Source organism: Podarcis gaigeae (genome assembly GCF_964106915.1).
Source record: "Podarcis gaigeae genome assembly, chromosome: 13".
Taxonomy (NCBI): Eukaryota; Metazoa; Chordata; class Lepidosauria; order Squamata; family Lacertidae; genus Podarcis; species Podarcis gaigeae.
In genome coordinates, this window is record NC_139689.1 from 6349909 (window position 1) to 6377801 (window position 27893).

General features: G+C 46.3%; 1 protein-coding gene across 1 annotated transcript; it reads right to left on the bottom strand.

Moving 5' to 3' along the window:
• Positions 1–835: 835 nt before the first annotated feature.
• REC8 (REC8 meiotic recombination protein) lies at positions 836–27336 on the bottom strand. The gene is made up of 19 exons (XM_083706777.1): positions 25537–27336; positions 25365–25433; positions 23292–23434; positions 22302–22377; positions 21247–21361; positions 20916–20997; positions 18973–19049; positions 16910–17036; positions 15201–15264; positions 13424–13518; positions 12929–13026; positions 11786–11929; positions 8797–8863; positions 6623–6771; positions 4941–4989; positions 4430–4490; positions 3605–3715; positions 2618–2724; positions 836–1119 (listed from the first exon to the last, which is right to left on the bottom strand). Exons 1-19 carry the CDS (start codon positions 25590–25592, stop codon positions 1028–1030), a joined length of 1782 nt encoding a protein of 593 aa, XP_083562903.1. The 5' UTR covers positions 25593–27336; the 3' UTR covers positions 836–1027.
• Between the last annotated feature and the right edge of the window lie 557 nt (positions 27337–27893).

Genomic DNA, 27893 nt, shown 5'->3' on the forward strand with positions numbered 1-27893 from the left:
AAGAGGGCTAGCTCACTTTTAGAAAGCAGTGTAGGTGCAGAGAGAAAGCAGCCCCCGTAATATTCAGAAAGTTCCCAGGTTTGATCCTCAACACCTCCAGCTGAAAGGTGCTGGGAACGATCCTGTCGCAGGCGAGGGGCGCTGCCCAGAATGTACCACTGGAGCATAGCTGTCAACTTTCCCCTTTTCTTGCGAGGAATCCTATTCGGAATAAGGGGATTTCCCTTAAAAAGGGGGAACAGTTGACAGCTATGCACTGGAGCTAGACAGACTCCCTCTTTTGGTCTTGAATCGGGAGCTCAGTTCAACGCCCATTGGTTTTGGGGGGGGGCGTTTGCCAACTTAAGTTATTGCAATGTCCTGGACTTAGCAAACTTCAGACGACTGGGATCATAGAATTGCAGAGTTGGGAGGGACCCTGAGGGTCTTCTGGTCCTGTGCCCTGCAATGCAGGAAATTTCTGCCTAATAATAATAATATTTATACCCCGCCCATCTGGCTGGGTTTCCCCAGCCACTCTGGGCGGCTTCCAACAGAATATTAAAATACAATAGTCTATGAAACATTAAAAGCTTCCCTAAACAGGGCTGCCTTCAGATGTCTTCTAAAAGTCTGGTAGTTGATTTTCCACAACCCTGAGATTTAGGAGCCTCGTGCTCTACCCACTGAGCAACCCATCCATCCAGTTTGTTCAGCTCTCTGGGATTTTCAGGCAGAGTGGGGTCTCTCCCCCGCCCCTTACCTGGAGATGCCAGGATTGAACCCAAGACCAGCATGTGACACTTGCGCTCTTACCGCTGACTTAAATCGAGAATGATTTTCACGTTAAATGCTGTTAAAAAAACCAAAACACAATGGCTTTATTCAATTGGAAAACGAGGGTTTTGGCAACTGGGGCGTTAAAAAAACTGTACAACTGTTTGACAAAGGAAGCAGTTCTCCAACTCCTAGAGGTGTGCCCCCCACGTTGGGACACCAGCAGCACCCTCCACAGGGCACGATCCGTAGCTAGAACAACAGGGTCTCGCTAGCCTTGGTGGAAACGGGCTCCAGGTGTAATGACAATCCGTCCGTACGGTTCTGCTTGTTCCAGGTGTATGAACTGGGCTGCAGCCAGCACTGGGGAGGAGCGGAGGAAAAGAAAAGAAGCAGGTGTTGAGCCAGTAACTCATTATTCTTTATTGCATACGAACGTAAAAGGAGCCTTGCTGGATCAGGCCCAATGGCCCATTGAGTTCAGCGTAACGGTGGCCAAACAGGCCTGGATGAAACCCACAAGCAGGATCTGGACACAAGAGCATGCTCCCTTCCCCTCCTGCGTTTTCCAGAAACATATGCAGAAGCATCGCTGCCTCCAGCGGTTCGTTCGTATTTATTACTGAATAAATTTATTTACGCCTCCGTTCGTTGCTTAAGTGTGAGATATCCCAAGGCAATTGAAGATACAAAAAGAACATTACAGTCATACCTCATGTGACATTTGCTTCAGGTTGTGCATTTTCAGGTTGTGTCCCACGGCGACCCGGAAGTACCGGAAGGGGTTACTTCTGGGTTTCGCCACTCGCGCATGTGCAGATGCACAAAATGATGTCATGCGCAGAAGCGGCAAATTGCGACCCGCGCAGATGCGGGTTGTGTTCTTTTCAGGTTGCGAACGGGTCTCTGGAACGGATCCCATTCGCAACCAGAGGTACCACTGTATTTACTTAGAAGTAATACAATAAGAAGGGGGCGAATCCTACCTCGCTCAGCTAAAAGATGGAACACCCAACAAAGGCTCGATATGACATGACTCTACCCCCCACCCCAGTTAAGACCCAAATGCCTGCAAGGACAGGACCGTCACACCAGCTTGAAAATATATAAGGTTGGGGGTTGGAGGAAGGGAAAGCGCTTCTGCCAAAGGAAGCGGCTCTGCTCTTGACCCTCTTGCAGAAACTTGCAAGCCCACCATTGGCTGAGAGTTGTTAGGCGACCTGTTTGCCTCCTCTAGTGGTTTTAACAGTCAATCCTTTTTTCCCCCCAGGGAACTTTGGGAACTGCAGCTCTCTGAGGGGAATAGGAGTCTTTTAATACCGTCTTTTTTGCTCTATAAGACCCACTTTTTCCCTCCTAAAAAGTAAAGGGAAATGTGTGTGCGTCTTATGGAGCGAATGCAGGCTGCGCAGCTATCCCAGAAGCCAGAACAGCAAGAGGGATCGCTGCTTTCACTGCGCAGTGATCCCTCTTGCTGTTCTGGCTTCTGGGATTCAGAATTTTTTTTTTCTTGTTTTCCACCTCCAAAAACTAGGTGCGTCTTGTGGTCTGCTGCGTCTTATAGAGCGAAAAATACAGTAAATCTCTGCGCCCTTAACAAACTGCAGTTCACAGGATTCTCTGGGATAAGCTGTGATTCTTTAAAGTGGCATGATTCTGGCTTTAAATGTTATGGGTCAAGGAAACCCGAGATACACAGCAAAATATCCAGAAACTCTTCATCTGAGAAACTGGCCTTCCACCCCCACCCCCCAAACTCCCATTTTGGTGTTTTGCTTGGCCCTCCCTGCTCCAGAAAAAGTTGTGATTAAAAAGGACAGCCACAAGTCTTGTACACACACATTGAATTCCCATTACCTACCCAAACATGTGAAGAAAAACCGGCTGGCAACACCCCGTGAAGCCGCCCGGGGCAAGAGCTGGTCAAATTCTGTGACTCCGGCCTGTTCTAGTTTGGCAGCGATCAACCTGCAAGAATAGGAAACAGGAAGTATGACTATCGGGTGTCCCTTCTGTTACCAGGGAAATGGGAGTTGTACATTGCCAAATAATAATAATAATAATAATAATAATAATAATAATAATAATAATAATAATTTATTATTTGTACCCCGCCCATCTGGCTGGGTTTCCCCAGCCACTCTGGGCGGCTTCCATAGAAACCAAAAATACACTAAAATATCACAGATTAAAAACTTCCCTGAACAGGGCTGCCTTAAGATGTCTTCTGAATGTCAGGTAGTTATTTATCGCTTTGACATCTGATGGGAGGGAGTTCCACAGGGCAGGCGCCACTACGGAGAAGGCCCTCTGCCTGGTTCCCTGTAGCCTCGCTTCTCGCAATGAGGGAACCACCAGAAGGCCCTCGGCGCTAGACCTCAGCGTCTGGGCAGAACGATGGGGGCCAAACCATTCACTCACAGACATATCACACACAGGCATCTCCCTGCATTTTCACCTGTCAACCCTAATCCTCTAGTGTCAAAGAGAAAATTACAGCACCCTATCAACGGTTCAAATCCCTGTGACGGGGTGAGCTCCTGCTGCTCGGTCCCTGCTCCTGCCAACCTAGCAGTTCGAAAGCACGTCAGAGTGCAAGAAGATAAATAGGTACTGCTCTGGCGGGAAGGTAAACGGTGTTTCCGTGCGCTGCTCTGGTTCGCCAGAAGCGGCTTAGTCATGCTGGCCACATGACCCGGAAGCTGCGGACAAACGCCGGCTCCCTCGGCCAATAAAGCGAGATGAGCGCCGCAACCCCAGAGTCGTCCAGGACTGGACTTAATGGTCAGGGGTCCCTTTACCTTTTATTGCTTGGGAAAGAGGAAGGAAACAGCTTCTGAGGCCTCACCTTTGAACATAGTCCACTGTGATCATGTTCTTATCCAAAGGGAGCTCAAAACTTATTTCCGGGAGTTCAGGAACGATGGGCAGCGCTGCTTCCTCTGGCTCCAGGAGGACCCTGTGGGGAGAGGAAAGGGGGGAGTGGAAGAGAAGAGGGTCGCCCCTTCCCCACGGAGGCAGAGACTTGCCCAGGGAAGGAAAGCGAATAATAATAATAATAATAATAATAATAATAAATATATATATATAAATAAATAAAAATAAAAATAAATAAAATAAAATAAAATAAAATAAAATAAAATAAAATAAAATAAAATAAATAATTTTTATTTATACCCCGCCCTCTCCAGCCAAGACCGGCCTAAGGGGAAGCTAACACCAAATATAAAACAATTGATTGAAATACAGTTTAAAAACAAAATTAAAATACAACATTAAATGGTTTATGAAGTAATGATATTGGAAACTGCTATATATAATTACTAAGAAATTCAGATGGAAGAGGGATGAGGAAGCCAAATAATATGCTTATGAAGATGAATCTTAATTAATTAATTGTTAGTTAAGTGATGATTTATTGTATTGTATGTTTTATATTCTTTTTCTCTTTTTTCTGTTTCATTCTTTTTCCTTTATTATTGTCAACTTTTTCTTTTTTTGTTATGTTTATGTATGGAAAATACTAAATATTATTGTAAAAAAAAATACAACATTAAAACATCAAAATACAGAAAAAAAATACAACATTAAAACATTAAAATACAGCCTCATTCCAGTGGAAACTCAATCAAAAACTTTTTTGGGGGGGAAGAAGGACAACCAGGCCTCTCACCTCTCCTCTGCTACCACAAAACTCGGCCGAGATTCTTCTTCGGTCGTCTCGAGGGAAATCTCTGCAAGGGGGAACGGAAAGAGATAACCGGCAGCCATGTAATACCTGTTTCGCCTTTGCAAGGAGCCAGCCTTTTAGTGTGGCGGCACCTTTGGAACTCCCTGCCTATTGACATCCCTGTTGCAGCCTTTTTGGCGCCTGCTGAAAGCAGGTTTATTCAGACCCCTCTGCCCAGAAGCTTAGAAAAGCTGACGGGATCTGGCGGCTGACCCACTCCGCCTCTGTTCAAGTGATCCGTCTGATGACTGGGGAGAGGGGAATTCGCACCCTGCACCGGGGCACCTGGCTGTCCTGTCCGACACCGTCAGAGCCCTGCGTCGCAGGGGGTTGGGCTAGATGACCCTCGTGCCCCTTCCAACTCTTCAATCCCATGGTTATTTTTCTCGCCGTTTTGCCTCCGCCCTCAGAGCTGGAGGAGAGCGGAAGCTCCTGTTTTTGCTCGCCTGCTCACCTGACGAGCCGACAGGAGGGATGCTTGGCTCCTCAGCTGCTCGAAGCTCCTGCAAAAGAGGGGAAATTGGGGCTGAGCCCCTGGGAGGCAGAGGTCTCCCCAATATACCGTATTTTTCGCTCTATAAGACGCACCAGACCACAAGACGCACCTAGTTTTTGGAGGAGGAAAACAAGAAAAAAGTATTCTGAATCTCAAAAGCCAGAACAGCAAGAGGGATCGCTGTGCAGTGAAAGCAGCAATCCCTCTTGCTGTTCTGGCTTCTGGGATAGCTGCGCAGCCTGCATTCGCTCCATAAGACGCACAATTTCCCTTTACTTTTTAGGAGGGGAAAAGTGAGTCTTATAGAGCAAAAAATACGGTATTTGCTTCTGCAGACAAATATTTGGAGTCATTAACATTTGCTCTCCTGCACTATTTAAAACAGAGGGACGCGGGTGGCGCTGTGGGTTAAACCAGAGTCTAGGACTTGCCGATCAGAAGGTTGGCGGTTCAAATCCCCGCGACAGGGTGAGCTCCCGTTGCTCAGTCCCTGCTCCTGCCAACCTAGCAGTTCGAAAGCACGTCAAAGTGCAAGTCGATAAATAGGTACTGCTCCGGCGGGAAGGTAAACGGCGTTTCCGTGCGCTGCTCTGGTTCGCCTGAAGCAGCTTAGTCATGCTGGCCACAGGACCCTGAAACTGTACGCCGGCTCCCTCGGCCAATAAAGTGAGATGAGCTCCGCAACCCCAGAGTTGGCCACGACTGGACCTAATGGTCAGGGGTACCTTTACTATTTAAAACATGTGGTCCATGTTCTTATTATGCATGTGTGTCTATCTTGTGCACTTAAGAACATTCCTTTTTTTTACAACACCTTAGAATTCTTATAACGCTATTCTGAATATAGCTTTTTATAGGGCGCAACTGGGGATGAGCTTATGGAATCAAGGGGGCGGCAGATCACAAAAGTTTGGGAACCGCCGAGTCTTTTTTTAAAATTTTATTTATTTATTTGGTTTTTCAAATTTAAGTTTTACAACCTCATAACCAACATACATCGTAAAAACAAGATTCCAACGAATCTCCTGGACATCTCTCCTCCCCTTTGTGGGTCCTGTTGTGAGTCATTTCCTCCTGCGTCTTTTTTTAATAATCCAAATCTTTTACATCTCGGTTATATCCAAAATTCACCATTAAACGATGTGTTACTCCAATCCTACTAACGATTTTAACCCTGGGTAGGCAAACTAAGGCCTGGGGGCCGGATGAGGCCCAATCGCCTTCTCAATCCGGCCCGCAGACGGTCCAGGAATCAGCGTGTTTTTACATGAGTAGAATGTGTCCTTTTATTTAAAATGCATCTCTGGGTTATTTGTGGGGCATAGGAATTCGTTCATCCCCCCCCCAAAAAATATAGTCCAGCCCCCTGCAAGGTCTGAGAAACAGTGAGCCAGCCCCCTACTGGAAAAATTTAGTGACCCCTGGTTTTAACTGTCTATATTGGTTTCTAAGATAAATTATAAATTGTCCCCATTCCTTATTAAAATGTTGGTCATCCTGGTTCCTGATTCTTCCGGCCATTTTTGCCATTTCGGCATAATCCATCAACTTGATCTGCCATTCATCTCTTGTCGGGAGTCTTAATGCTTTGAAACTGCCATCAAATGCCTCGTGGGTTTCCTGCAGCTCCAGCTCCTTACCTCCAGCTCACTGGGAACCTCGGCCTTCTGCACTTCTTCTTCCTCCCTCCTCCTCCGTCTTTCCTCTACTGCTCGCTTCCTGGTGTAGTCCACGCGCTGGCGGTTGGCGCAGCGGGCCCAGAGGCCCTGGAGGGTGGGGTGCAGCCATCCTAGGACCAGGAAACGAGGGGGCGAAGGGAACAGTTAAAATTCTGGAGGCGGGTGGAAAGGGAAGTGTGCAGCAGGGGGCTCTATCCTGCCTAAAAGCAGGGGCCTGTCTTGTGTTCTTATGCAGAGATAAACAGGTCAGTGGCCGTGGAAAAGCCTTTCCCAGTTTCTGCACACAGCAGGCAAAGCCTCACACCTCCTGCCTAGGCCGGGTGTGGGGGGGCGGGGCCTCCCAGAAGCCATTGCACATCAGCCCCACACAGCCTGGCCAATGGGTCAGGGATGACAAGAACTACAGTGGTCCCTTGGTTCTCAAAAACGCCTTGGTACTCAAACAACCTGGAACCCAAACACTGCAAACCCGGAAGTAAGTGTTCCGGTTTGCGAACTTTTCTCAGAAGCCGAACGTGCTCCGTTTTGAGTGTTACGTTGGAGTCTGTCTGTTTTTGCTATTTGTTTTGCGTTTTTGTTTCTGCGTCTCTTTTCATTTTCATTTTTGTGACTGTGTGGAACCCAGTTCAGCTACTGATTGATTGATTGATTGATTGATTGTGTGACTGCAGTACAGTTGTGCCCCGCAAGACGAATGCCTCGCAAGACGAAAAACCTGCCAGACGAAAGGGTTTTCCGTTTTGGAGGTGCTTCGCAAAATGAATTTCCTATGGGCTTGCTTCGCAAGACGAAAATGTCTTGCGAGTTTTTCCGACTTTTTTTCCCTCCCCCCCTTTTTCTAAGCCGCTAAGCTGCTTATCTGCTTATCCGCTAAAACCCGCTAAGCCGCTAATAGCGCTAATCCGCTAAGCCGTCAATGGGCTTGCTTCGCAAGACGAAAAAAACCGCTAGATGAAGAGAATCGCAGAACGGATTCTTTTCGTCTTGCGAGGCACCACTGTACATTGTTTATTGTGTTCATTTTATGGGCCAATGGTCTGGTTAGATAATAAAATTCATGTTTAAATTGCTGTTTGAGGGGTTGTTTTTAAAAGTCCGGAACGGATCGATCCATTTTGCATTACAGTGGTACCTCGGGTTAAGTACTTAATTCGTTCTAGAGGTACGTACTTAACCTGAAAGTGTTCTTAACCTGAAGCACCACTTTAGCTAATGGGGCCTCCTGCTGCTGCCGTGCTGCCGGAGCATGATTTCTGTTCTCATCCTGAAGCAGAGTTCTTAACCCAAGGTACTATTTCTGGGTTAGTGGAGTCTGTAACCTGAAGCATATGTAACCTGAAGCGTATGTAACGCGAGGTACCACTGTACTTTCTATGGGAAGGCAAGCCTTGGTTTTGGAGCGCTTTGGTTTTGGAATGGACTTCCGGAACGGGTTAAGTTTGAGAACCAAGGTACCACTGTATAGGGGGCATGTCCTGGTATCTGTTATTGAAAAAGGGCAAGGGATAAAAAAAATTATCCAGCCTCTTCACGCTGTTTTTCACCTTCCGGGGTTAAAATCTGCTTTTTCCTTCGAGGCAGGGGGTGAGGAAGCATCAATGCATCTGGGTCTGACCCTCTGGGGAGGGGGATATGGGGGCAGAGCATAGCTGTCAACTTACAAATTTGAAAATAAGGGACCAGCAGCCTCGAAAATAAGGGATCAGCAGCCAAAATAAGGGATTTTAGTCAACCAGCAGCCAAACGAAGCCTCAAGCCGTGGTTCCCAAAGCGCAGCAACCCGGCAAAGGGGATGCAGCAAGGGAAACCACCGTCACCTCTCCGCTGGGAAGCGCTGAGCAAAGGCGAGTCCCCAGGCAACACGACCGATTTGATCGACACAAGGCATGCAAGCTCCACCCCCCAGTCGTTCTCAGACTCCTTATTGGGTGAGCAGCGCAGCTGAGCAACACAGTTGGAGCCTCCCTCCTCCCTGGCCTGCAGGGAGGGAGGGAGAGGAGCTGCTTCCTTTGAAACCCGGGAAATTTAAGGGACATCATCAATAAGGGACAGCAGCAGGACATGGCGCTGGGATAAAGGACTTTCCCGCCAAATGAGGGTCAGTTGACAGCTATGGGGCAGAGAGGGGTCCTCACCGTAGGTTGGCGCTCCCAAGAGCTCCTCCGCAGTCTTCAGCCTCTTTGGAGGCAGTAGCACTGTCTCCTGAGAAGAGGAAAGCAGGAAATGGCATGGCAGGCGTCAATTAGGAGTGACCTGCCAAAGTCAAGTGCTGCTTTGTATCCTGGCAGCAGCAAAGCCCCACCCCTGCCCAGCACTGATTGGCCAGGACTGCTGTGATGCGGAATTATTGATCATCATTACGGTTATATGACAAATGGATAATGGTAAAGGGTGCAGCAAATTTCATCTTAAACCCATGGAGGGAGGGAAGGAGGTCCAAAGGTTCAAAAGAACCTTGTATTTTAATGTTTGAAATGGTTATGTTAAAACTAATAAAAAATGGAAAGGGAAAAAAAGGTTGCTGTGATGTCATGGAATGCCCACAAAGATTCCAACTTATCGGGGTTGGAACTGCCAGGCGTACTGCAGTCCAGTCACAAAGCTGAAATTTTGAACAGCCCAATTTAAACTGACTTGTCTATTATTATTATTATTATTATTATTATTATTATTATTATTGCACCAAGCCTCCAGTTTGCATAGATAGCCTCGCTTTGCATAACTTGCTTTCCCTCTGCTTATTGTGGTGAGGGGCAAAGGGCTATGTGGGGCACTGCAACCTGGCCTCCTGCCCACTGCAAGCCTCCCCCTCTCAGGCCCACACTTTTCCCGGGGACTTAACACTCGCAAGCCTGTATCTGTAGTCTTGAGGGCTATAAAAATGATTTATTTTTTTTAAAAGGCAGCCTAGAATCACAGAGCTGTAGAGCTGGAAGGGACCTCTGGGGTCATCTTTCCCAGTGTCCTGCAATGCAGAAATATTTTGCCCTGATATTAAGAGTCTCTGCCGACTGAGCTATATCGCTCTATGCGGGGCTGCCCTTGAAGCTGTCCCAGAAACTCCAGCAGATGCAGAATGCTGCAGCAAGGCTCCTCACGGGGTCTCTGCCATGGGAGCATATTCACCCAGTGCTTTACCAGTTGCACTGGCTCCCGGTGGAGTACAGCGTCAGATTTAAGGTGCTGCTTTTGACCTTTAAAGCCCTTCACGGCCTAGGACCCTCGTACCTACAGGACCGCCTCTCCTGGTATGCCCCACGGAGGACCTTAAGGTCCATATATAGCAACACCCTAGAGGTCCTGGGCCCTAAGGAAGTCAGATTAGCTTCAACCAGAGCCAGGGCCTTTTCAACACTGGCTCCGGCCTGGTGGAACGATCTGTCCCATGAGACCAGGGCCCTGCAGGATCTGATTTCTTTCCGCAGGGCCTGTAAGACAGAGTTGTTCCTCCTGGCCTTTGGCTTGGAGCCAATTTGATTCCCTCCCCCTCTTTCTTTTTCCTTTCTCCTCCTGTGATGAGGCTACATTTTATTATTTTAATGTTTCAATATTTTAATGTTGTATTTTAATTTTGTTTTTAAGTTGTATTCATTCAACTTATTTTTATTATTGCTTGTTAGCCGCCCTGAGCCCGGCCTTGGCTGGGGAGGGTGGGATATTATTATTATTATTATTATTAATCATCATCATCATCATCATCATCATCATCTTCTCCTTCTTCATCCCCGGACTAATGTATTTTATATGCAGCACCGGATTTCAACCCTTGCCTGCTGCTTGATCTGTGAATCTGGAGCAGAAAACATGCTCAAACCGCTTTCGCACATATACATGAAGGAAATCACTGAGGGAGTGGGAATCAGAGCTTGGTGTAGGTTTCCAAGAAGTTTTGTATGGTGAAGTATTTGAAATATTGCAAAAAAGACAATGAGGAAAATTATTAGTTAAGGATAATTAACGGTAATATGAAATTAAGAAATGCATAAGTGATAAAGAACGGAAAATCATCAGAGGCGTTGACGGAAGTCCAAAAATATTGTATAAGATGAGAAGTTATGTTGTATGAGAAAGATGTTAAGTTATTTTTGTACAGTGGTGCCCCGCAAGACGAATGCCTCGCAAGACGGAAAACCCGCTAGACGAAAGGGTTTTCCGTTTTGGAGGTGCTTCGCAAAACGAATTTCCTATGGGCTTGCTTTGCAAGACGAAAATGTCTTGCGAGTTCCTGCGGGTTTTTTTTCCTCCCCCCCTTTTTCCCAAGCCGCTAAGCCGCTTAACAGCTGATCCCCTAAGACGCTAAGACGCTTATCAGCTGATCCGCTAAGCCCGCTAAGCCGCTAATAGCGCTAAGCCGCTAAGCTGCTAATGGGCTTGCTTCGCAAGACAAAAAAACCGCAAGACGAAGAGACTCGCGGAACGGATTCTTTTCGTCTTGTGAGGCACCACTGTATGCCACAACGGCCGCCCGAATATTACTTGTTAAAAATTGGAAAACACAAGAACTACCAACAGTGGAAGATTGGCAGGTGAAGATGGTGAACTTTTCGGAGCTAGCTGATCTGACTGGAAGAATCCGCGACCCGAAAGAAGAGGAGTTTCAAGAGGACTGGAGGAAATTCAAGGACTATTTGAATCAATATTGTAATATAAAAAATTAGAAATTACTTGAAAGAAACAAACAGGCCTAGGATTAAACTAAGTTATAATTAAATAAATGGGATTTAGAATGTTCAGAAAAGTGACCAAGATGGACTATAACTGGAAATTGTTTTGGTTCAATAATGATATTGGAAAGCTGTTACTTTTAATTATAAGGAAACTCAGGAGGGAGGGATTTGAGGAAGTCAACCGAGATGTTTAAAAGGTTGGATTTGTGAAGAATTAAGTTTGTTGTTATTGTTTATCTGTTTATTGTTCCCCTTTTTCTGTTTTTGCGTATCATTTTGCTTTGTGGTTTGTGTTATCATTGAGTTATCTTTGTGGAAAATCTAATAAAAAAATTATTTTTTTAAAAAGAGAAGTTATGTTGTATGAATGTTGGAATTAAGATGTTAAAAAATTAATATAAACGTAAAAAATCGGAGCTTGGTGGGCACCCCAACGCTCACCGATTCCAGCACCTACCAGGGGCTGGCACTGTCCCTGCGGATCCAAGATCTGCTTCTGGAAATCATCCCGGGAAATCTGGGTCACAGGATCCAGGAAGCGCAGTTGCCTCCGCCGCCTGCCGGGCTGCAGGAAGGACGGCTCATACGCGGGCAGCTGGAGCTGGGGAAGCACAAGAGAAATTTCTGGATGTTCTGCCGCGGCTCTTTCCTAAACTCCTCAGGCTCTCGAGCGGCTGCCGCTTGGACCGACTCAGACCACTTGGCTCAGCATTGCAGACACTGGCTGGCAGCATCTCTCCGGGAGAGAAGGAAGCCTTTCCCCCGGCCAACTTGGAAAGGCTGAGATTTGAACCCAGAACCTCCCTCCCTGCACGTGAGAGAGACGCTTTGCCGTTGAGCCGCAGCCTTTCTCTAAATTACAAACCTATTGGGAAGGTGGGGGAAGCTGGCTTATAGTGAGTCAGATTTCTTGGCCCACCTAGATCATTAGAGTCTGTACTGACAATTAATCCAGAATGCGGCAGCTAGACTGGTAACTGGGAGTGGCCGCCGGGACCACATAACACCGGTCCTGAGAGATCTGCATTGGCTCCCAAGACGTTTCCGAGAACAATTCAAAGTGTTGGTGCTGACCTTTAAAGCCCTAAATGGCCTCAGTCCTGTATACCTGAAGGAGCATCTCCACCCCCATCATTCAGCCCGGACACTGAGGTCCAGCGCCGAGGGCCTTCTGGTGGTTCCCTCATTGCAAGAAGTGAGTTTACAGGGAACCAGGCAGAGGGCCTTCTCTGTGGTGGCGCCTGCCCTGTGGAACGCCCTCCCTTCAGATGTGAAGGAAATAAGTAGCTATCCTATCTTTAAAAGACATCTGAAGGCAGCCCTGTTTAGGGAAGTTTTTAATATTTAAATATTGTTTTTAACACTTGATTGGGAGCTGCCCAGAGTGGCTGGGGAAACTCAGCCAGATGGGCGGGGTATAAATAAATTATTATTATTATTATTATTATTATTATTATGATGATGATGATGATGATGATGACAGGGTTTCAGATGCTGGGCTTGAACCTGAGGCGTTCTGCACTGAGCCAGAGGGTACCGGCCCCCTCCCAGCTCTCAGTTGGAAGGCTGCCCCCTCCTTCCCCGCCTCCCTTCCTCTTACCTTGGGGCTCGGAGGGGAGCGTTGCTTCAGCTGGGGGCGGAGAGGGGTCAGTTGGGGAGAAGGCAGCAATCTGGGTCGCTCTTGGAGGGGGGTCGCCTCTGCAGCAGAACCAGCAAGGGTTGGCGGTTAGAGAAAAGGGCAGGGAGAGGAGGGAAGAGGGGGCCAGATAACCAGCAGATTTCTCTGGCCTCGTCTCCCTCAATTGACCCCCCCCCCACCCCATTCCCTCAAGTGGCCTTGGCGGGAGAGATAGGGGAGGCAGGGCCGCTCACATCCCCTTTGCAGAGACACCAGGCCCCTCCAGCCCCCAGCCGGTCATTATTAAGAACAAAGGTCTAAGAACTGGTCCTGGAGTTTGATTTCTTCCTCTTCCCTCCCTGATCCTTTTGCCTTGTGTGTCGTGTAAGCGCCCCTTTGTGTCTAGCCCAGCAGGGTCCTTGTGCTCTTGGCCAGCCTTCACCCGCTGCTCCCTCCCGTGCCCAGCGCCCCACTAACCCAAAGGCAGCAGAGGGGGTTCTCCTGGGAGCTGGATCTTGTCCGTCAACAGAGATTCTCCTGCTTCCCTCACAGCAGGCGGCTCCTCCCCAACCCTGTGGAACAATAAATATGGCCAGGTTCCTTTTTGTTGACGGTGGCAGAAATTGTTTTTTTTTTTAACTCCTCATGGCACAATTCACACACCGGATTGGGCACCACAAACTGCAAAGACTTGTGGGAAATGGTCTTTGTTAGAAGCCAAGGGGCCACCACAGGAAGGACCCTGATGTGTTTATTGTCGCCGATAGTCATGTGTGGTGTCTATGATACATTACAGAGGGAGAAGCGTTTGTGGGGTGGGGGGAGAAGGTCACTGCCCCAAGGAGACTGCAAACTAGATTTCAATGAGACACAGGGCATGGAGCTTAGGAAAGCAGGACAACAACTCTTCCTAGTCTGGGGATATTGCTAATAGGGTGGAATACTAACTCCTGTTATCCACAGATGGCATGGCCAATGGTCAAGGATGCTGGGAGGTTGGTACGTTATCCCTGGCATACGCACACACCCTTCTTGCGTTCCAAATTTTGCCTCTGCTCAAACAGCTCCAGCAGGTTTTTTTAAAAGACTATGTGCCTGCCAAACCTGTTTGACCTTAACAGGATACAGTGATCCTTCTTCCAAACCAATTTTATTTAATGTTTACTTTTGTAGAGTTTCACACTTGAATTTTTATTTTATTTATTTTGCTTTGAGTTACCTATTGAAAAGAGAAAAGTAACAAGCTAAACACCCTTCTCCAACTCTGCCATTTTGCCCAACGTGAACGCAGAGTTTGGATCTAAATAATTATAGTAAAGTTTGTATAACCACATGAAGACAACTATAATCCCCCTGCCCTTTTTTCCTAAACCCAAAGCCCCACAATGTTGCATCTTCTCCCACTAGGGGAGTTGTTCCACCCCGTCTTACCAAACCGCAGTTTGATGCTCTAGCAAAAAAATAAGGGTCGCGCACCTCTGCCTCCAACTGACCTGTGCCCCACCTGCCTGCCCCAGTCCATCTTCTTCGCCCCGACACAAACACGCAGCTCAGAATCTGAGATCCAGAAGCCCAAGACCCCTCTCTTTATGTTATGTAGTAAGTAGAATAGGATCCAAAATGCAGCAGTCTGATTGGTCCTAGAACAATAGGATTCAGAATGCAGCAGTCTGATTGGTCCTAGAACAATAGGATTCAGAATGCAGCAGTCTGATTGGTCCTAGAACAATAGGATTCAGAATGCAGCAGTCTGATTGGTCCTAGAACAATAGGATTCAGAATGCAGCAGTCTGATTGGTCCTAGAACAATAGGATTCAGAATGCAGCAGTCTGATTGGTCCTAGAACAATAGGGTCCAGAATGCAGCAGTCTGATTGGTCCTAGAACAATAGGGTCCAGAATGCAGCAGTCTGATTGGTCCTAGAACAATAGGATTCAGAATGCAGCAGTCTGATTGGTCCTAGAACAATAGGATTCAGAATGCAGCAGTCTGATTGGTCCTAGAACAATAGGATTCAGAATGCAGCAGTCTGATTGGTCCACTGGAGCCACCCAATCCAGCTCCAGGTGGAAGTGAATCAGCAACCTGATTGGCCTACAGGTGAATCCTGGAATTAGCCAATCACATGGGGCCCGTTGTGTAAATAATGTATATAAAGCAGACATTCTGGGGGAACTTCCATTCCTCCTCACCACTATGAGCTGAAGAAAGAGCATAAAATCCACTCTCGACTCCGAGTATATTTCACTTTACCTTGTGGGAGGCGACAGCCCAGCGGAGACCAACAGTTCTTGTTCTCTGACTCCCTCGGCAGACTCTGGGAAAGGAGATAGAGGCAAAAGTAGAGATGAGAGGCCTGTTGGGTCCAAAGAGGGAGAGGGGAAGCAAAAGGGGGAAATTGGCTGGCTGTAACAGCCGGGGGCGTCCTCTGGCATCTGGCCATGACAAACACATAGCTGGAAAATCAATGAGTGCCTTCTTCTATTTATTTCCCGTAACTTTGGTTATGGAGGTGTTACAGGAATTCTAAGGTTTTATATGTTGTTGTTGTTTAGTCGTTTAGCCGTGTCCGACTCTTTGTGACCCCCTGGACCAGAGCACGCCAGGCACTCCTGTCTTCCACTGCCTCCCGCAGTTTGGTCAAACTCATGCTGGTAGCTTTGAGAACACTGTCCCACCATCTCGTCCTCGGTCGTCCCCTTCTCCTTGTGCCCTCCATCTTTCCCAACATCAGAGTCTTTTCCAGGGAGTCTTCTTCTCTTCTCATGAGGTGGCCAAAGTATTGGAGCCTCAGCTTCAGGATCTGTCCTTCCAGTGAGCACTCAGGGCTGATTTCCTTCAGAATGGAGAGGTTTGATCTTCTTGCAGTCCATGGGACTCTCAAGAGTCTCCTCCAGCACCAGAATTCAAAAGCATCCATTCTTCGGCGATCAGCCTTCTTGATGGTCCAGCTCTCACTTCCATACATCACTACTGGGAAAACCATAGCTTTGACTATACGGACCTTTGTTGGCAAGGTGATGTCTCTGCTATCTAAGATGCTGTCTAGGTCTTATATAGATATATATAATGATATATATAAGGTTATGTGTGTGTGTGTGTGTGTGTGTATAACACGTTCATAAATGTACAACGTTCATAAATGTAAAACCCCGGTTGGCCTCTGTTATTTGTTCTACCCATAGGGAACCTACTTAAGGCCTCTGTTGGATACCCCATAAGGGATATAGGAACATTTTTTTCTTATAACAGAGGCTTCCGGGAAACGCTTGGGATGTCTGTGAGTCTGCTGCAGCAGGAGGGAAATGTTCCATAACTGATGGGGTGAACTTGGGAGCAGGGGGAGACCAGTGGGGAGGGGAGCAGAAAGAGGAGACACCCTTGTTTCTTCAGCAGCCTGCCTCTGTCTCTTGGCCTCCCTCATCTCATTCTCCTTCTTCAGCTTCTGCCTCTGATTCCGGACTCCTCTCTATCACAGACTCACAAAGTCCTGTTGCCTCTTCACTTCCTTCTCCCTCTGACCACTCATCGTCGCCCCACCACCATTCCCAGGGCTCTGAGCCTTCTTCCTCCCCGACCCCCTATCATTTCTCCTCGTTCAACCAGTCCATGTCACTTAGTCGTCCCTTGCAGAACTCAGCAGGGAGGAGATGGGGACAAAAACCGAGAACCAGTTGGCTCTCTGGCTCCCCCTACTGTTGGCCTCCCTGCATGCCACCCAATGGGCACCAGCCACAATAAAACTCAGGGACCGAACCCTCCTGCCTGCAAATTGTGGGCTTTGCCACCCTAACCCACGGATCCCAGGGAGCGAAAGGGGTGACTAGAAGAGGAGGAGGAGACGATCCGTAAGGACGGACAGGTCTCTGGCCTTCCCAGTTTGCGGATTATAATGCATTGTGTCCTTGGAAGAGGATAGACACGCAGTTCAGATCAGTCTGGCCTCTCCCTCGTCTGCTCACCTTCTTCTGCTCGCCTTTTTCTGGAGGAAACCCGGCGAGGTTTCTCTTCCCCGGACACCAGAAACTCCCCTTGATCCATCAGCATGTCGATTTCCTGGACTGTGATTTCAGGCAGATCTCGCTCGCCCTGCAGGGGGTGGGAAAAGGAAGGTGGGGACACAGGTCTCGTGGAAACAGACTCACGGCCTCTGCTGTGTATCTGCCACCCTCTAACCCAGGGGTGAGGGAACACTGCTCTGGTCGAGGGCCACATTCCCTCCTGAACAACCTTTCGGAGGCCACATGGTGGCAGCGGGCGGGGCCTGGGGCGAAAGTGGGTGGAGCGGTGAATATCATTTCGGCTAGTTTCTAGGGACACACCCTTTGGGCTACTACCCTTCACCCGGACAAGCGAGAGGCCTCCTCAAAGTTACACATCCCGGCCAGGCAAAAAACAAGTTTTAAAAGGGCACCTCAGCACCTGATGAGATTGCCATTGTTAACGGCAGGTAGAGTATTCTTGTGCTCAGGAAATAAGTTTTGAATGATGGGTTTTTATGTATTTAGAATCTCAGAATCATAGAGTTGGAAAGGGCACGGAGGTTTAATCTAGTCAAACCCCTTGCAAAATCAGCTGTACTGCACAGGGATCAAACTCACAAACTTGGCACTATCTGCTCGGTACTGAATTCAAAGCGGAATAATAATAATAAATAATAATAATAATAATAATAATAATAATAATAATAATAATAATAATAAATAAATAATAATAAATTTTATTTATACCCCGCCCGCCCCACCCCCCAGCCAAGACTGGGCTCAGGGCGGCTAACACCAGATCTAAAAACAAATTGACTGAAACACAACTTAAAATACAACATTAAAATTTTAAAATACAGCCTCATTTCAAATGAAACTCAGATCAAAAACTTTTTTGGGGATGAAAACGTCAAGTCTTCACCAAGGCTAACTATCCAGACTGGTCCTACATGGGCCAGAAAAAAGCCAGGGAAGTCCCCAAATAGGAGTTCTATCACAGGGGGGAAAGGAAAGTTGATTCCAAGCCCAAGGCCAGGCGGAACAACTCTGTCTTACAGGCCCTGCAGAAAAAAAAAAAATCAAATCCCGCAGGATCTGGTGAATGTGGAATAAATGAATGAAAATGAGTTTTATTCTTAGGGAAGGCGTGCTGAGGATGACCATGCCTGCCTTAAGACCGATTCTGTGAACAAAGAGGTTCAAAGGAGCCCCAAGGAGGGCCGCTTTGCAGAACTGTTTATCTGCATGTCTTACAACCTGAGTTGCTGATACAAAATAAATGTTAGGACTCACAATCTTGACTCCCTAAGAGGCTCTTTTCCTGGCTAATGTTACAATTAAGTAAAGAATGTGTTAGAAGCAGATACCAAGAATAAATCTACTTATGCTTGATCATGGTGTAGACTCCTTGTTTCAAAGAGAAATTTGAACCCCTCTGGGAAAGATCCCTGGGACAGATTTGTCCAACGGTGAACAATGGGGTTCAGGTCGGAATTCAAGAGGGCGGTCAGAAATAACAAAAATAAAGGAAGGCACAAATGGGAACTTTGTGGCAGGTCATTCTGAGATTATTGCTAAGCAGGTAATAATAATAATAATAATAATAATAATAATAATAATAATAATAATAATAATAATAATTTATTATTTATACCCCGCCCATCTGGCTAGGCTTCCCCAGCCACTCTGGGCAGCTTCCAAAAAAAATATTAAAATACTGTAATACATTAAAATACATTAAAAGCTTCCCTAAACAGGGCTGCCTTCAGATGTCTTCTAAAAGTCTGGTAGTTGTTGTTCTCTTTGACATTTGGTGGGAGGGCGTTCCACAGGGAGGGCGCCACCACTGAGAAGGCCCTCTGCCTGGTTCCCTGTAACTTGGCTTCTCGCAGTGAGGGAACCGCCAGAAGGCCCTTGGTGCTGGATATCTGAATCCAGGCCTGGTGGTGATGAGTTTCCTCAGAACCAAAAACGCTGCCCTTAAAAATCCACTCCCACCTTCCTGCCCAACACCCCTGACCTCCCAAAAGCCAAAAACCTACTTCAATCTGCAGCAAAGTGATGGGTTCTGCCTCTTTGAGAGTGATGGTGTCCGGGGAGACTGTGATGGGCAGCGCTCCTTCGGAGCAAAAAGAATTGGGAGACGATTAGTACCTTAATTAATTCGCACCCTGCCTTTCGGCCAAAAGCAAGGTGCCAAAGCAGTGCAATGCAGGAACAAGACAATAGTAGAAAACCGCCTTTTAAGAATGTCAAACAATAAAAACGCAGAGGCGGTTCTTTTGAGCTGTCACGGCACCGTTTTGTGCCTGCTGCCCTTGACACAGCTGCACAGGCAACTGAGATGGTTCTCTGACCTCAAGGAGCTTACAATTGAAAAGAGGTAGCGGGGACACAACACTCTTATTAGTTACTAAAATTGTACATTGCCTGTTGTGTACTAAGTTGAATAGGATCCAAAATGGAGCAGTCTGATTGGTCCTAGAACAATAGGTTTCAGAATGCAGCAGTCTGATTGGTCCTAGAACAATGCAGCAGAATGATTGGTCTGCAGAAACCACCCAATCCAGCTCCAGGTGGAAGTGAATCCACAACCTGATTGGCCTAGAGGAGAATTCTAGAATTAGCCAATCACGTGCAGCCCATTGTGTAAATAATGTATATGAAGTAGATACTTTGGGGATACTTTGATTCCTCCTTACCACTATGAGCTGAATAAAGAGCATGAAATCCACTCTCGACTCTGAGTATATTTCACTGCCCTTCATCCAAAAATCACAGAGAGGTTCCCAACATAAAAATGCAAAATGAGAGAACAAAACACATGTTACAAATACAAAAAAACTATCACGATGCCTGAGTTTTGTTCCAATCTATTTTTTTAAAAAAAGTAAAGCAGAGCACGAAATATCTTTTTCTCTCATTACTTTGAGGTCCAAATAACTTTCAGGATTCGTTTTATATCTAATGCTAGTACACATCTACGTTTGCTTGCTTCCTTAACATGGTTTGCCAAGGAAGAGGGAGAATGCGAGCAAATGATGTGCTACTTGCAGTTTTACTTTTTAATGCACCACTTAAAAAGATTTTTTTTAAAAAAAACACACATTAATAAGCAATAAATAAAATAATCTGCTGCTACATGTACTTAACACCTTGGGTTAGGGTTGGGGAACGAGGCTGAAGAGGAGAAATCGGAGGCCACAGAGAAAATGGGGATTGCAAAGAATTGGGAGAGCTGGAAGCAACCCAGAGGTCATGTAGCCCAACCCCCTGAAATGTGGGAAGGATGGCTAATTTAGAGATGCAATTTCGAGGAAAGGAGCAAACAGCCTATCTCAAAGGTACAAGGTGGGGTAACCAGGGCAGCAACTATTTTCTTTCTTTTTTTGAATAATTTTTATTGAATGATTTTATGTTACAAAAAACAATACAACCATACTACCACTTAATATAATTAAGAAATAAAAATTACATACATCGATATTTAGTTTGTTATTTGTTATTTACCGTCTTATTTCCTCCCAAACATTGCATAGAACAACACACATATGTGCAGACACCCACACACCCACACAAAATGATAATAATGAAAGCAAATATTTTCCCCCTTTTATCTTCCAAAATCTTTTCTTCAACTTTGACTTCCTGTCAAATCCCTTTGCATATATTTTATCTTACACTTGAATGTACACAAAACAACAAACCTTTCTATATAATTTTTCTAATACATTGTGAAAACGTAATAAATCCTTAATTGTTATCCACCTCCTTTTAGTTCCTTTATCACTCAAATGCTAGCACGGAGTAAAAACTATTATTGTATTTTTGAACGTATCTTCTATAATGGCAGCGACTATTTTCTTAACAACTCACAAACTCTGGTTTCGCCCCACGGAGAAGCCAAACTCTCCGACTGGAAAGACGGGGTTTCTGAAAGCATGAAATTTAGCAGCGGTTCCCGGGCTCCCAGTTTCTGACCCACCTGGCCTCTGGCCCCAGGGAGATGGAGGAAGGCGTTGCGGGGGGCTTCTTTCAGGGGTGGCTGTTTCCAGAATGGATCGGACCTGGGAAAGACGGAGGGGGGAAAGGCGGAATCTGACCCACTTCCCTCTGGTCCATCATTGCCTAGGAGCAGGGAGCCACCAGCTACAGCTGAGAGACAAAGACCTCAGCAGGGAAGAGAAGGCTGGAGAGAGAACCAGGACTCTGGCGCCACCTACTGTCTGGCTCCCTGCCTTATGCCCTACCAGCAGCCCCCCCACCGCAGGACAAGAGCAGGGAGATTGGGGAAAAAGGACGAGAGGCTGTCTTACATAGGGAATGGACATAGGGCTGGGTAGAACTGGCTCCATCATCCCAAAAAATGGATCGGGAGCTTCCTCTAGGATTTCCATGATGGCCAGCTGGTTGGGGAGCAGCAACCCTGGCCTGCGGTTAGGAGAAGCAGAAAGAAAAGGTTAGACTTACTAAGAAGTAAGGGACTTCTATGCTGTTGTAAACAAAAATTGCCCGTATTCCCTTATGGGGTATCCAAAAGCCCATATAGAGTCCTTACATAGGTTTCCTATTGGTAGGAGAAAATAACAGAGGCCAACCAGAGAATATTGAGAAGCAAAGCAGCTAGTAAGCTTGATCTTTATTGATCTGTTGCAACAGGGTGCTCCCCTCATGCGCAGGAAAGGAGGAGGACCCACAAAAATGCTATGCAAGGGCTTTAAAAGACTTTTGAAATTGCCACCCTGTAGATCAAGACCACCCCCAGAACATCACAGAAGGGGTGTAACCTAAGACCACCCCTCAGATACATCACACCTACATCACAGAAAAGGCGTTCTAAAACAGAAATTTGAATATTGTTATTCTCCTGTCTGGCATGTTACTTGATTGGATACCCTGGGGATCCTGGCCATTATTTTGTAGTGATAAATACTTAGTTCCTGGGCCAGGTCACAGGCTCACACCCTCTTCATATCTTAAGTATGTGAGGATTTGTGAGGAAAGAGAAAATGGGGAGGTTTCCCACTTTGACCTTGCAGAGAAAACAATGGCTGAGTTTAGGAATCAAAATGGTTCCAGGTCGGTCTCCCTGTGCTGATCTATGTATGTGCTTGGTTGGTACGCTTATGAACATTACCATATATCTAAGACCATAAAAATCCTATCACATATGCCCCCCCCAAAAACCTACTCTGATCTTTTCCCTATATGCCTCAGACACTGGTATCTCAGTAGTCCCCCCCCCCCCGCAACAATCCAAAAGGAGATCTGCTTGCCGAAGGATCACTCAGGAGTCCCAAGGCCAAGCAGATATGCAAACTCCACAGCCGCCCTCCAAACCCGCCCCAGGTGGCGAATGCGAATCACTCACTGCTCCAGGTCTGTCAGGTCAATGCGGATCTGCTGCCGGGCCCGGTTGAGGTGTTCCAAGATGTGCTGGATTTCCTCTGAAAATGGCAGGGTGGGGAGGCAGAAGGGGAGTCAGCCAGAGTCGGTAGAACGACCTCTCCGCCGTCCCCCCCCCAAGCCATTCATTTCATTCATTCAAAGCCTTTATGGTTTACTTTTTTTTTAGCCAGAAAAGCTCGGAGAGCAACTTACAAGCCAATATTATACGTAGCACACAGGCAGACCCTGCCCCTCGGGACCGCAATCCAAACAAGCGACGGCATAGAAGGTAAGGAGGAGGGTGAGGGATGAGGAAAGCGAGTGCGCTCAAGCAGCCATTTCTTTCATATCGAAAGGCTGTTGTAATGTCAGGTGCTAAGGGGTTTGGGGTGTGTCCCCCTGACCTTTCGGCAGACTTGGGAGGAAAATGCACTGCATATGGAGGGAAATAGGGACGTGGATGGCGCTGTGGGTTAAACCACAGAGCCTAGGACTTGCCAATCAGAAGGTGACGGGGTGAGCTCCCGTTGCTCGGTCCCTGCTCCTGCCAACCTAGCAGTTCGAAAGCACGTCAAAGTGCAAGTAGATAAATAGGTACCGATCCAGCGGGAAGGTAAACGGCATTTCTGTGCGCTGCTCTGGTTCGCCAGAAGCGGCTTAGTCATGCTGGCCACATGACCCGGAAGCTGTACGCCGGCTCCCTCGGCCAGTAAAGCGAGATGAGCGCCGCAACCCCAGAGTCGGCCACGACTGGACCTAATGGTCAGGGGTCCCTTTACCTTTATGGAGAGAATTATGTATGTATGTCATTGGTTTAGCTACGGGTGCAGGGAGTTGGAACAGATGATCCCTTCAAACTGAACAATCCTGTGGTTCTGCGGAATGCATTTGAAAATATAAAAGAGAGGAAAAGAAAAGCCCCGGAAGAAACAGCAGAAAGGGACAAACGGGGGTGGTTTGGAAAAGGTCATACCTACAAGGTACTGGCACTGACGGGTGTAAACGCGGACGACCCCAAACTGCAGCTGAGCGGAGAGGTAGAGCGAGAAGCGGGGCTTGGGAGCCCCAGGAATGGGCGGTGGGACCTGAACAAGGATAAAGGCCATAATCTCCTCGCTGAAACAGAAAGGAGACAAGAGGTGTCACCCGCACAGCACCCGCCTGGCCTGCACTCGGCTCTGGACGCAACGCACGCCCGCAGGATCAGGCCAATGGCCCACCTCCTCCAGCATCCTTTCCTCCCTGCAGCCAGGCGGGTGCCTCACACAGTATACAGTGGTACCTCGGGTTAAGTACTTAATTCGTTCCGGAGGTCCGTTCTTAACCTCAAACTGTTCTTAACCTGAAGCACCACTTTAGCTAATGGGGCCTCCCGCTGCCTCCAGAGCCCGATTTCTGTTCTCATCCTGAAGCAAAGTTCTTAACCTGAAGCACTATTTCTGGGTTAGCGGAGTCTGTAACCTGAAGCGTATGTAACCCAAGGTACCACTGTATTGTTGTACATTGTCTTAATGTACCTCAGTGGTACCTCAGTTTAAGAACAGCCCTATTTACGAACTACAGTGGTACCTCAGGTTACAGACGCTTCAGGTTATAGACTCCGCTAACCCAGAAATGGTACCTTGGGTTAAGAACTTTGCTTCAGGATGAGAACAGAAATCGTGCCCTGGCAGCGGGAGGCCCCATTAGCTAAAGTGGCACCTCAGATTAAGAACAGTTTCAGGTTAAGAACGGACCTCCGGAACGAATTAAGTTCTTAACCCGAGGTACCACTGTATTCGGTATATGAACTCCGCAAAACCGGAAGTAGTGTCCCAGTTTGCGAACTTTACCTCAGACTAAGAACGGAAGCCAAACGGTGGAAGGGCACCGGCAACAGGAGGCCTCATTAGGGAAAGTGTGCCTCAGTTTAAGAATGGTTTCAGTTTAAGAACGGAATTCCAGAATGGATTAAGTTCGTAAACCGAGGTACCACTGTATATGCAGAGCAAGTACCATTCCGTACATGCTTGTCTAATGCGTAGGTATAACAGTGTTATTATCACCCTAATACATATATGACTATTTATAACTGACTATATTTTTTAAAAAAACCACGCTCCAAATATCATTGTTGGTACAACATCTGTAAACATTCCATTCATAAGATGCGAGTGTTGCCGTATATTCAATCTACAGTGGTACCTTGGTTCTCAAACCTAACCCGTTCCAGAAGTCCATTCCAAAACCAAAGCGTTCCAAAACCAAGGCGCGCTTTCCCATAGAAAGTAATGCAAAATGGAGTAATCCGCTCTAGACTTTGGAACTCTAAAACAGCAATTTAACATGAGTTTTACAATCTAAGGAGACCACTGGTCCATAAGATGAAAGCAAGAAACCATGTGCTGCAGTCACACAATCAATCAATCAATCAATCAATCAGTAGCTGAACCGGGTTCCACACAGTCACAAAAACAGAACAAAAAAGAGCTGCAAAAACAAAAACGCAAAATAAATAGCAAAAACAGACAGAACTCAGCATAACACTGAAAATGGAAGTGTGGCACTCAAAACGGAAGTGTAACACTCAAAACAGAGTTTGCAGACCAGAACACTTCCTTCTGGGTTTGCAGTGTTTGGGTTCCAAGTTGTTTGAGTACCAAGGCATTTGAAAACCAAGGTACCACTGTATTGGCAGAAGTTGGCCACAGGTTTATCTTTCCAGTGCATCGACACCAGTCTTTTGGCCATAGCAAAGGCACAACAAATCCATTTACGTTTGTCCATAGGCAGGCACCCAGCTGCCAACCCACCATCCTTTCACCGGTCCTAATTTATATACGCATTTTCCCTGTTCCCAACCCTAATCCCTCGGAAAGCCATCTAATTAGATTTTAATTTGATCCTGACTTGTTTTGGGGAGGTAATTTAATTATTGTTTGATTTTAAAGCAATGTTATATATTAGATGTTAGCCGCCCTGAGCCCAGTCTTGGCCAGGGAGGGCGGAATACAAATAAAAGTTTTTGTTGTTGTTTCTTCCATCCCTCATTTGTGCCTCTACTCACCAGGTTCTTGGGACGTTGACTTTTAGGTACTCCCGCTTCAAGAGTTTGGCTGCCCCTGTTGCTGCCAACCTGGGAAAGAGATGAAGGAACGATCAGTTGGGGTGGGGGCAGGCAGGCAGCTCCCAGAACCTTCCACTGCCCCCCAGCCACACTCCCAGAGCAAAGTCCTTACCAGATCGTAGCAAAACATCCCGTATGACGTTGCAACACATTTGGGTAATAGAACATTTCAGAGAGTTTCCACTTTTCTAGTATGGAGGTTCTGAGACTTCTAGATACTCCTGATCTCTTGGGAGCTTTTCTTTTGCAAATTATCGCCCGGTTGTATCTCAAGAGTAAAAGGACCCCCTTTCCCAATTTATTAACGGCCCAAGTGAGCGGCAAAACATTGAGAAATGCAGTCGATCCTTCAGACCTCAGAAATTCAGTGACTCACTGCTGGAGGCAAAAGATGATGATGGGGCCTGTTCTTTCCTAAAACTAATTTGGGATAATTTTATCACAAAGCCAACGGCCGTGCCAGTTTGATTCCCAAATCTGATTAATTAAGGGAGATGAGATGGTAAGCAGCGAACTGCCAGGAATGAGAGCTGTGTTTGCTGGTGAGTTTAATGAAAGACAGTTTGATGACAAGAGAAAAGATGAAGAAGAGAATCTGCAGGCAAAAGGATTTTAATCTATTAGAGGATGTGTCATTTGGTGACAATATTCGTTCAAATGGTGAGTTGTGAGGTGTAATCTCAAAATTTTCTAGCACTCAATTAGTAAGTTCATACCAAATGTATAAAATGTATGGTGCGGGGGTGGGGATAGCTAAATTCCCAACTGATCAGTTAAGAATATTTTTTAATGGGAAGCAAATAAAGAATATTAGCTAGGAATACTAGCACAGATGATTAACAGGAACGGGAAAAATTAATATGCAAATAACAAGCAGGGATTCACCTCCCAGACCATTAAATGTTGAAGCAATAATTCACTGACTACCATTGAACGTGTCTAATTACGGTAATCAGAAGTCTATGAACAGTTAAAACTAGGGTGATACAAGAGAACCCAGAAATTAAAGAGGGTTTAGTAACCCTGTGTGCTTTTAATAAACAAGGTAGTCATAAAAGTATTTGAGAGGCTAATTGCAGGATGAGATGTGATTAATACTTACAGTAATTGGGCATGGATTGTTTTAAACGTAACCACCATACATATCGGATGGGGGATCAGGTGGGAAGAAAGGCTTGGGGTTTTTTTGGTTTTGTCTGGCTAAGATAAGCTTGAATTTTTATTTTAAAGAACAGCAGGAAGAACTAAGAAATAGTGGCAGATTATGATTAAACCAACCCTCCCCCCGCAAAAAAGGGAGATATTGTCAGCAATTAAGATTCCTAACACTAAATGAAGACCTAGTAAATTAATTGGGCTGCAAATACAATAATTAAACAGGGGGTTACTTGGACTCAGCACCACTGGCTGCTACTGTTAATAAAGGCCAATGATTCTAAAAGGCGAATGTGCTAAAAATTAGAAATAAAAACAGACAGTGTAACTAAGCACCCTCCCTTCGCCCTCTGCAGTCACTGGCCAGGACCAAAGTGAGAGACACAGGCAACAGCATTGTCAATAAACGAAACACCTGCGACCAATCCCTGCTGTTTTCTGACGTTCTGACCAATGAAAACATCTCCCTCTTTTAACTATCTCGACCAATCACTGCAGGCCAAGCCTGCGAACACTTCTATCCAAGCTTGGAGACACGTTCTTCGCCTCTCTCCAGTTCCAACCAATCAAATCTCTTTGTTTCTCTTCTCTTGACCAGCCCTCCTCTTATTACGTGGCAGAGTTCTAACCAATCAAATCGCTCCGCTGCACTTGGCCTGATCAGATGCGCATCTCTTTACCCCGCCCATGTTCTCAATTCCTTGCCCTGAACTGAGCTCGCCCAATGGGCAGGCTCCTCACGGAGTTCTAGCCAATAAGATCGACGCAAGGGCCGCCTTCTTTACCTTGTTTCTTGAACTTTTCTTTGCCTATCAACTCGCCTATTGCCCAAGCCTGGCTAATGAAATCAAGGCACGTGACCGGAATACTGTCCAATCATAGAGAAGGGGCGGTTTTCCCGCCAAAATAAGTTCTAGGTCCCTTTTCTCTTCAGAAATTCCAGACGCAATTAATGTATCAGTTAATAGGAGCCTAGTAGTTTCCATATATGTCTCTGTATATACAAAAATCACTCACCAAATAAAGGCAATTAAAGCCCCAGGCAGCCCTCCTGGGCCCCTAATTCTCTCACAGCTTGGCCTACCTTGCAAGGCTGTTGTGAGGGAAAAGGGGAACAGGAGGAAGACCAAATTTATTTATTTATTTTAAAATAAATATCTATTGAAATTTTAACAAAATACAATGAAAAAAGAAAAAACACAAAACAGAAAAATACACAAAACACAAAAATAGATAAAAATAGAAAAAAGAAAGAAAAAATCCATTATTCTTTTTCTAACTTTGAAGCTCATATCCTTATTTTCTTGACCTCCT

Bases quoted from the DNA above. Each gene is read 5' to 3' on its own strand.
- REC8 (XM_083706777.1), bottom strand. From the start codon at position 25,592: ATGTTCTATTACCCAAATGTGTTGCAACGTCATACGGGATGTTTTGCT. The intron at 20,998-21,246 runs GTAAGACAGCCT...CGTCTTTCCCAG, and splicing joins GCCCTATGTCCATTCCCTAT to GTCCGATCCATTCTGGAAAC. The intron at 3,716-4,429 runs GTGAGAGGCCTG...CTCTCCCCACAG, and splicing joins TTTGTGGTAGCAGAGGAGAG to GGTCCTCCTGGAGCCAGAGG.